This window comes from Hyaena hyaena, unplaced genomic scaffold (genome assembly GCF_003009895.1).
Source record: "Hyaena hyaena isolate Hyena2069 unplaced genomic scaffold, ASM300989v1 scaffold_9, whole genome shotgun sequence".
Taxonomy (NCBI): domain Eukaryota; kingdom Metazoa; phylum Chordata; class Mammalia; order Carnivora; family Hyaenidae; genus Hyaena; species Hyaena hyaena.
Window position 1 is genome coordinate 3,758,630 of NW_024080641.1, and position 10,092 is coordinate 3,768,721.

A 10,092-nucleotide genomic window follows, 5' to 3' on the forward strand; every position below is an offset into this window, starting at 1 on the left:
GCTGCTAGTTTGGGGTGGATTGCAGGCGGTGAGGGGGAAGCAAGAAGCTGTTCCCAAGGGTCCACCTGGCCTCGTAGCTCTGAGAATTCATTCTGGGCCCATTCAGGCTGCAGCAGGGTGCCTGCTTCTAAGGAAACTCCACCCAGCTAACTGATACTGTTCCCAATGCCACCCTGGCGAATACTGTCGCTGGGCCAGCTGCCTCAGAGTTCTCTGGGAAGCTTTGCACATCCTGGGGCCCACATTCCAGGGATCCTGACCCACTATGTCTGCTGCTGAGTCTGAGGACCCTTGATCTAATTTAAGTTACTTAGTTAACATTTTTGACTGCTAAAAATCCAAGCAGTAATCCAAGCAAGATCTAGAGTAAAAAGTACACGTCTCCGATCCCCAGTCTCCCTCTCCAGAAACAGGCACTGTTGGCAGTGATATTTTCAAAAATTTTTTTAAATGATTATTTATTTTTGAGACAGAGGGAGGGCAGGAGAGGGGCAGAGAGAGGGGGACACAGCAATGGAAGCAGGCTCCCGGCTCTGAGCCATCAGCACAGAGCCCGATGCAGGGCTCAAACTCACACCTGTGACATCATGACCTGAGCCAAAGTCGGAAGCCCAACCGACTGAGCCACCCAGGCGCCCCTGGCAGTGTTTGCACCTGTGAAAAGTACATGCACACACCTAAGCCCTACCCCCCCCCCACCTGACTGTTTTGGATTCAAAGCTAGATTCCATCACTTCCGGTGGTGAGACCCGGAGCAAGTGATCTTTCATCCTCAGCTGTAAAATGAGAATCCTCCTGATACTGCCTGTATCCTAATGCGAGGATGTCATGAGTTAATTGGTAAAAGGCAGCTGCAGTGGTACCTGGGATGTACGAAGGTGCTCCATAAAACCTGATTACCCGTCCTTGCACTAGGCACTTCTCTTTACATGGCTGCATGGTATTTCACCCGGAGAAACTACAACTGAGCCAGGCCCTCCTGATGAACACTTAGATCCATTCATTCACGCGAAAATCTTTATTGAGCACCTACTGTGTGCAGAGTCCCACGCTAGAGGCTGGGGCAGTAAGGCCCTGGTACCAATGTCTCCACCAACGAGCACGGTTACGCAGGTAAGGAGCGCAGGTACCAAAGGTCACATGCTGCGAAATGGCCACATCCACAGCCAGCGGCCCTCAAAACGACTGCCCCGTGAGCGCACCCCCTTCCAGGGCTTGGCTGGAACCCGCACGTTTAGGATGGCAGGTTTGGGGACTGCCGCCTTTCTGGGGAAAGGTGCTGACGTGGGCCTCGGCGCGCCTTCGGCTGGGAAGCGACGGGCCCCAGTGAGGCCCGCAGCGCGGCCACACCCCTGTGCGGGAGGGGAGAGAGGGCGCCCCGAAGGGAGTGGACAGCCCCCCTGTCAGTCTTCCCGAGTCGGGGAGTGTAAGATGAGAAGGGGGAAGGTGGGCCTCACCCTCGGGGAGGGCGAGCAGGAACTTCCTGCCCGCGCTCCCGCTCCTCGGGCTGGGAGGCTGCTGGCGCGTCAAGGTCAGCCTGCGCGGGGGTGGCTGCCTGCCTGGGGGCGGGAGACCCTCCCGGGGGGGGGGGGGGCTGGGCTGCGGCCTCCGAGCGCCTCGGCCATATTGAATAGCCACGACCGAGTCGTCTTTGTCTGCGAAGTCCTCTCCCAAGCTGCAGGCGAGTCCCCGAGGCAGGAAGAGCCACGGGGCAGCCCGTGCGCCCCGACTTGGAGCCGGACACCGCGTCTACAGCTGGCGGTGGGCGTTGAGCCTCAGGACTGACCCCCTTCCTCCCGGCTCACGTAAGCATCTCGGGGGGTTGAGTCCCGCCAGTCCTTGGTGGGGAGCCGGACTTGGCCAAGGCTGCACTTGATTTCCCGCCGCAGAGAAGTTGGGAGGGGTTGGCGCAACCTTGGCCGGAGAGGTGAGACCCTCCGGGCAGTTCGGCCGGGACCCCGCGCCCAAGACCCAGGCCTGCTTGTAGCTTGGGGTCGCTGCCCCCACCCCGGCTTTCACCCTGGAGATCTTAAAGACCCTCGAGAAAAGCCACGTGGGGGGCTGGTTCCCCTGGGGCTTCCTCCCGTCGCCTGACTGTCTGATCCTCTGGAGCGTCCCAGATGTCTGCAAAGATGTGGACCTGGACGTCCTGGTGGAAGCCCTGAGACCCGTGGGGACCTTTAAGAAGATCGGCAAGGTGTTCCGCAGGGAGGAGGACTCCACGGTGGGGATGCTGCAGATCGGGGAGGACGTCGACTATTTGCTCATCCCGCGGGAGGTCAGGCTGGCCGGGGGCGTGTGGAGGGTCATCTCCAAGCCCGCCACCAAGGAGGCGGAATTTCGCGAGCGGCTGACCCAGTTTCTGGAGGAAGAAGGCCGCACGCTGGAGGACGTGGCCCGCATCATCGAGAAGAGCACCCCACACCCGCCCCAGCCCCCCAAAAAGCCCAAGGAGCCCCGCGTGAGGAGGCGAGTCCAGCAGATGGCGAGCCCTCCCCCGCGGCTGGTCGTGGGCACCTACGACAGCAGCAACGCCAGCGACAGCGAGTTCAGTGACTTCGAGACCTCCGGCGACAGGGGCGACAAGGGTCGCAGAGGCCCGGGGCGCGGCAGGAGGGTGCGCAAGATGCCCGTCAGCTACCTGGGCAGCAAGTTTCTGGGGAGCGACCTGGAGAGCGAGGACGACGAGGAAGTGGTGGAGGCCTTCCTGCAGCGGGGGGCAAAGCCGCCCGGCGCGCCACCCGCCCGCCGCCGCGTGACCCTGCCGGTGCCCGTGTTTGAGGACAACCCCGGGCCGCAGCTGTCGAAGGCGGACAGGTGGCGAGAGTACGTCAGCCAGGTGTCCTGGGGGAAGCTGAAGCGGAGGGTGAGGGGTTGGGCGCCGAGGTCCGAGGTGGGCGAGGCCCGGCAGGCCTCCGCAGGGGTGGAGAGGGAGGGGCCACGGGAGCCAGGCAGAGCCAGCCGGGGGGATAATGTGGGGCACGCAGGGGGCGGCCAGGTGCCTGAGACTCCCCCTAGACGATGGAGGCCCAAGATCAACTGGGCCTCTTTCCGCCGTCGCAGGAGGGAGGGAGCAGCATCCACAATTCAGGTGGCAGAGGCTGCAGATAATCAGAGAGCAGAGGCTGCAGATGATCAGAGAGCAGAGGCTGCAGATGATCAGAGAGCAGAGGCTGCAGATGATCAGAGGGTAGAGGCTGCAGATGATCAGAGAGCAGAGGCTGCAGATGATCAGAGGCCTGAGGCTGCAGATGATCAGAGGGTAGAGGCTATAGCTAATCAGAGGGCAGAGGCCATACCTGTTCAGGAAGCAGAGGCTGAAGATAATCGAGGGGCAGAAGCCATAGCTGTCCAGAGGGCAGAGGCTGTAGATAATCAGAGGGAAGGGGCTGCAGATAATCAGAGGGCAGAGGCCCCAGTCGTCCAGGAGGCTGAAGCCACAGCTGCCCGGGTGGCCGCAGGGGCAACGCAGGGAACTAGGGCCCGGAAACAGGTCAAGACAGTGAGGTTCCAGACCCCTGGACGCTTTGCGTGGTTTCGCAAGCGCCAGAGGGCCTTCTGGCACACGCCCCGCTTGCCCACCCTGCCCAAGAGAGTCCCCCGGGCAGGTGAGGCCAGGAGCCTTAGGGTGTTGAGGGCAGAGGCCAGAGCAGAAGCAGAGCAGGGAGAACGGGAAGACCAGCTGTGAGGCGAAGGCAGCGGTGGCCTGGAGCACGCCACCAGCGGCCGCCACCAGCGGCCACCACGCTATCAGCCCCTCAGGGCGCGGTCCTCCGTCTCCCACCCTTGGATGGAGACGCTCTTCCTGCCTCTGAACTTGAAAATGGAGGTGAAGCAAGGGCCTGGCAATGGGCCTCCCACCTCCACTAGTCCCCCTCTTTCTTGTTAAAATGTTGTCTTTCATGCATTGACTTAAAAAAAAAAATACAGACTCTTTCTAGACACCCAAGGAATGTAAAGAGACCCGCAGGGATGGGTTACATCACTCACGATCTGAATTTCCTCCTATGCAGCTCTAGGCGCTCATCTTGAAACAAGGGGAAAGGCAAGGAGAAGCCCCCTCCCCTCCGCCTTTCCCTTCTCCTTCCCACCTGCACACTTAGTATTGACCGCCTCCTTGAACTTAAAAAGTGGGCGCAAGCCAGCATGCAAATAAAAATGTTTACGAAGCGATTTTTCCTGGCTTTGGACTTTGAGGAATTGGCCATTGAGGAATGCTCCACGGTGATCTTGTCACTCACTCCCTGTGTCCTCTCCAGGCCCACCTTCCAAGGTGGTGACCTGTGTTTATGTCGCTTTGCTGGCCACCCCCTCCCCCCCCCGCCCATGCCCCTTGGGTTTTGGCTCAGGGCTTGCAGCTTCCACCTTTCACCTGACCCCGGTTACAAGGTAGAGAAGAAAGGAGACGTGTCCACAATTCAGATCCTGGGGCCCTTCACGCCAGAGCCGTGGATTTGCCGGAGCTGACCGGGCGGCCCAGGAACCTGGTTCCATCAAGCCCCACAAACATCCCCAGAGGCAGATTCATCACAGGCCACATTGAAAACTCTTTGCGGGGTGTCTGGGTGGCTCAGTCAGTTGAGCGTCCCACTTCAGCTCAGATCGCCATTGCGATCAAGGTTCGTGGGTTCGAGCCCCACATCAGGCTCTGTGCTGACAGCTTGGAGCCTGGAGCCTGCTTTAGATTCTGTCTCCCCCTCCCCCCCTCTCTGCCCCTTCCCTGCTCACACTCTCTGAAAAATGAATTAATGTTAAAAAAAAAAAACCTCTTTGTAATAGAAACAGCCCAAAAAGCAGGATTGTGGGGTAGCGTGCAGTGTGCTGGGACCAGAGTTTATAACTGGGGAGAGATAGGGTTGCTAAGGCCCGGTGGGCACTGGGTGACATCTCTCTGTGTCCCCCAAACCCCAACTCCCCCAGTGAGAAACCGCAAACAGCCACACCCCAGCCCAGCTGAAGGCCGGAGGGAAGGGAAATCACGGAGCAGGAAGGCCTCAAGGCCAGTGCTGTCCTGACTGTGGCTGTGGTCCTGGCCTGAGCTTCTGAGTTCTTTTTTTTTTTCTTCCCCTTTGGAACTAAAGAAGGACCCGTGTCACCTGCTCCCGCCCCGGAAGTAGTCGGTGCTGGTATTGCTTCCCTATGATGCTAAGAGGCCCTTTGTACTTGGTATAGTTCAAGGCTCATAACCTGGTAAGGAAGAGCCCCAGTGAGGTTTGGAAGAAAGACACGGTGTGGACCCCATGGGGGTGGGGGGTGTGTGGCTGGGGGGTGAGGGAATAACCCAGCTGGAGCGGGACATCTCGGGAGTGCCCAGCCTTCCGGCATCCAGATGGCAGGTGGCCACGGGGGGACCGGCCTGCTTGGGTTGCTGGAAGGTGACCCCAGAAGGCGGGAGCAGAGATGGCGAGAGACACCAAGAGAGACTCAGAGATTTGGAACAAACCTGAACACCCACCAATTCTCAGTTTGTCCCTTGTGTCCCCATGCCTGGAACACGGGGTTACATCAAGGCCCAGGAAGCTGAGGCCCCTGGGGTTACCTGCAATTGTACCAGGGGTTTTAAACTATTTTCTTAGGTTTATTTATTGAGAGAGAGAGAGCGCGCGCGCACAAAGGGGAGGGGTTAGAGAGAGAGGGAGACGGAATCCCAAGCAGGCTCCATGCCGTCAGTGCTAAGCCCAACACGGGGCTCAAATTGCGACCTGAGCCGAAATCAAGATTCCGACGCTTAACCAACTGAACCCTCCAGGCGCCCCAATACTGTTTTTAATCCAAGGGGGTTTCATTTAGTGCTTGAAGGGCCCAGTCCCCGAATGCAGCCCACTGATGCCTCCAGGACCGTGGCTTCACACGTACCAGGATTTTCCCGGAGGGAAAACTGGAATTTTGTCTCCAGACAAAGCTTTGTCTGGACGTGCCGGCCACCCCTAGATGTCACCAAAGGGAAAAATAATGGAACACCACGACCGAGGTGTCACCCTGCAACACGCGGTGTGACATGGCAGGAGGAAGCCATCAGGGGGACACAGTAAGGAGGGATTTGGAGCCTGGCTCACCCCTAGCACCTCCCCTTACATGCAACCTTGGCTGGTTTCTTAACCTCTCTGTGCCTGTATTTACCCATCGGAAAGGGGGATCTTTATAGATACAGAGCGTTCCTCCCAGGGCTGCTGAGAAGGCGGGAGGAGAGGTAATGTGTTGGGATTCAAATCACCCCCCCAGACACCATCTGTCGTGTTCCTGTTATACATCAGAGGTGGCCAGTTCCTCATCAGATATCTCAGCCTTCGGGGGGGGGGGGTCCCTGGGACAGTGGCTCCCCATCCTGGCTGCTGTGTGGAAGGACCCGGGAGCTTTCAAAAACCCCCACCCAGCCTGCGCTCTCAGAGATGCTCCTGGAACTAGTGCGGGGGCGGGAGTTGGGGGTGTGTGTCCCAGAGTCCTAAGGTTTCCAGGTGATTCCAGGGCGCTTCCGGGACTGCGAACTGATACCCCAGGGCCCTGGGAGATCAGCAGACCCGTCTCAAGCTGGTCGCGTATCAGAATCCTCTGGAAGGCCTTCTAAGGCACAGACTGCCAGATCCCAACCCCAGGTGAGTCCTGTCGTCCGGGGTGGGCTCCAGAATACGCATTTCTCTCTAGCTCCAGCGGGTGCTCAAGCTGCCGGCCTCGGGGCGTCGCCTGAAGGGCCGCTGCCCTACGGAAATGACCCCTTTCCGCAGCCTGACGTTCAAAGGCCACGTGGAGCTCTGGCGCTTTAAGGTCCTGGGCCAGCGGCTGCAGCCTCGGGCGCCTTCGGGAGGAGCCCGCGCCGCGCGGTCCTGGGGCGCCCCCTGGCGGGCAACGCGGGAGCCGCGGCCCGTGCCGCCTCCTCCGCTCCCGCGAGTGGGGGCGGGGGTGGGCAGGGGGCGCGGCTGCTGGCCCCGGAGCCCTCGATCCTCCCTCTAGAAGATCTGGGTGGGACCCGACCCCATTCCCGGGAGTGTCGGAACCCGAGCTGGCCGAGGGGGCGGACAGGTTCGGCCCGAGCGTGCGGGGCGAGGTTGGGTAGGGGGTGGGGTGAAGGGGCGCCGCGGCCACACGGTCTGGGACGGTTCGGCGGTTACGCGAGGAGCCCCGGAGTAGGACCAATCCGGGTTCGAGCTCCCTGCCCCCACCCCCGAGCCTCACTTTCCTCATCTGGGAAATGGCAGTGAACACCTGCCTTCGTCCGATCCCCCCAACCCTGTTCTGTGCGCAGAATCCAGTAAAGCCGCACACGACAACCCAAACGTCGTCGCCCCGCGGACCCCACGGGGACACAGAGCATGGGGGGTACCGGCCGCGGCGGGGCCCGTGGGCACACGGGAGGCCCCCAGGGACGACACCCGGGCTCGGGCTTCCGCGCGCGCTTCTCCGGGAGCGTCTCGTCCGTCCCCGGGCCCGCGACGCTCCGCGAGGGTCTGCACTGCCGGCGTCCCCCGGGCCCCGCGCCTGCGCAGAGCACCGGGCCTGGCTCCGGGTCGCGCGCGGCCCCCACCGCCCCTCCCTCCTCCTCCGGGGGCGGCCGCGCTCCGCTCGGTGTCCTCGGGGCGCCTGGGTCCCCCCTCGGGGAAGTCTGCTGCTTGGTGGAACCTCCAGCGCGGCGACCTGGGCTCCGGGCAGCGGCAGTGCCTCCCCGGGGCGCCTGCCTCCCTCTCCGCTCATCTCTGGGCCACCTGCCCTTCCCTTTCTGCACGTTGGCCCGCGACACCCGGGTCACCCATTCGCTCTACCACCCCCGCCCCCGACAAATACAGTCAGTGGTCATCCGGAAACACGTTAGTGTGGCAGGTGGCTCTGAGCTCTGAGAAAGTGGGCGTGAGTCAAGGGTTACATTTGTAGCGGGGTGGCCCGGGGAAGCCCTCCCTGGGACTGCGGCACTTGAACAAAGGCTGGAATGAAGAGAAGGATGGAGCTGTGCAAATATCCTGGGGAACGGCACTCCAGGCCAGGGGGAACAGCTAGTGCAAAGGTCCTGTGGCATGACTAGGCCCCCGGTGTTCCTTGAACCGCGAGGAGTTCGGGGTGTCTGAAGCCATGGGAGAATGGTGGGCAGTGAGGCAGATCTATGGGGACAGAGAAGCCGACCAGTGCTGTCCAAGAGCAGTTTCCATATTGGTGGACAATCGTATACTTGCACTGGCATGGTAACCAGCCCCCCCTCCCACCCATGTGGCCATTGAGCACCTGTAATGTGACTGATATGGCTGAGGAAATGGATGTTCAATCTTACATTTAACCAATCCAATCATTTCAATTTAATTTTAAATTGTCCCGATTGCCCTGCGGTGTTGGACGGAGCGTGTATAACCATCATGAGGACTTTTGCTTTGGCCTTTAGTGATCTAGGAAAACATCAGAGGGTTTGGAGAAAGGAGTGACTGGGTGGGACTTGACATCACGGTGAAACCGAGTCAAAAAGCCAGCTCAAATTCAAACGGAGGGGGGAAAGACCCCACCTGTCGATGTGGAAAGGACCCGGTGCTCACTGGCGACGGAGGGAGGGAGAGCGGCCATTTCCGAGACACGTCTCCACCGTGCGCCCTCTGGCGGCGGCTGGCAGAGAGGACCCGGAGTCCGCGTGTCCTGCTCCAGAAGGGACCAAATCTGGGCGCGGTCCACCCCAGCGTGACATCCGCAGGGGGCTCAGGTGCGGGGCGGGGACTCCGGTGTCCTGGAGATGGCAGCAAAAATGTTCACTTTTTTTTTTTTTTTTTTTAAGGCAAACGGCGCCTGCCGTTCCTAGTCCCCAGATTCAGTCCGTGGATCCTTCCGGGGTTTCGGACGCAGCCGGGTTATCCAGGCGGTAGTCCCGGGAAACCGGGATTTCGACTCCAAGCCAGCGTTTGTTTGGACCAGCCCCGCCGTCCCCGCCCGTCACCAAAGAGAATGACGACAGAACGCAGACTTGGAGTGGAGAGAGCCTGCCTGGGCTTCTGGAAGGGCGACTGATGGGGACATTTTCGGTCCCCCATCCTTACGGGGAGAGCAGGGAAAATGCTAGAACGATGGGGCAGGAGTGCAGCTATTTGGAGTGGAGCTGCCAGGGCTCGCTGCCACTCCTGCCCATCCCCCTTCTGACCTTCGGCTGCTTACTGACCTCTCGGTGTCTCCGTTTACTCACCTGAAAATGGGTATCATGTTCTCGTAGCGCCCCCTGAAGGCGGGAGAGGCGGTGAATCGCTCTGTCTTAGAGCCGGGGCGCGGGAGGCTAGGCTGGACGCCCCCCCTCGCCCCCCAGCAGCGAGTCTCATCCACAGGCGGCACGCTGGCCCCTGCCCGGTGACTCAGGGTCCTCCTGATGTATCCCAGCTCGCCTCAGACAGCATCCCTACACCCCACGCTTCCCCCCTCCTGCCGGGAAACCTGCGGGGGGTGGGATGGGGTGGGGGTTGGGGGGCCACAAGGGAGAACGATTAGGGATTCTGGAGTCACACAGATGTAGACCGCCTGCTTTCACATTCCTGCGCTGTGTGACCCTAGGCGAGTCGTAAACAGTAAGAGGCCAAAGTCGCGTTAAAACAGTGTGAATGTAAGCGCCAAAACACGGCCGGAACCCGAGGGTCGGTCCACGGATGATAAGCGAAACGTGTAATGTACACACAATGGAATGCTCTTCGGCCTTAACAAGGCAGTTAACTCCGCAACATGCTACCACATGGATGAAACTTGAGGACATTATGCTAAATTCAGCAAGCCAGCCACACAAAAAGACAAACGCTGTGGACTCCACACCCGTGAGGTTCGGAGAGTAGCCGAAATCAGAAAGACAGAAAGCCCACTGGTGGGTTGGAAGGGGTTGAGCGGATAGGGAGAAGGTGGAATTGCTAGGTAATTACTGGGTATAGTTGCAGCTTTACAAACGGAAAGTTCTGGGGTGGACGGTGACGACGGTCCCCCCAGCAGCGTGGGTGGATTGCATACCGCTGACCTGTACAGTTAAAAATGGCTCTGGAGGTAAATTTTGTGTCACGTGTTTTGTTTTTTTTTTTATGTTTTCATTTATTTCTAGGAGAGAGAGAGAGAGAGAGAGAGACAGTGTGAGCAGGGGAGGGTCAGAGAGAGAGGGAG

General features: G+C 59.9%; 1 protein-coding gene across 1 annotated transcript; it reads left to right on the plus strand.

Annotated features, from left to right (window-relative positions):
- Nucleotides 1–1,615: 1,615 nt before the first annotated feature.
- CCDC8 (coiled-coil domain containing 8) lies at nt 1,616–4,174 on the plus strand. The gene has a single exon (XM_039244394.1). The coding sequence runs from the start codon at nt 2,231–2,233 to the stop codon at nt 3,686–3,688; it is 1,458 nt and encodes a 485-aa protein (XP_039100325.1). The 5' UTR covers nt 1,616–2,230; the 3' UTR covers nt 3,689–4,174.
- The last annotated feature ends 5,918 nt before the right edge of the window (nt 4,175–10,092 follow it).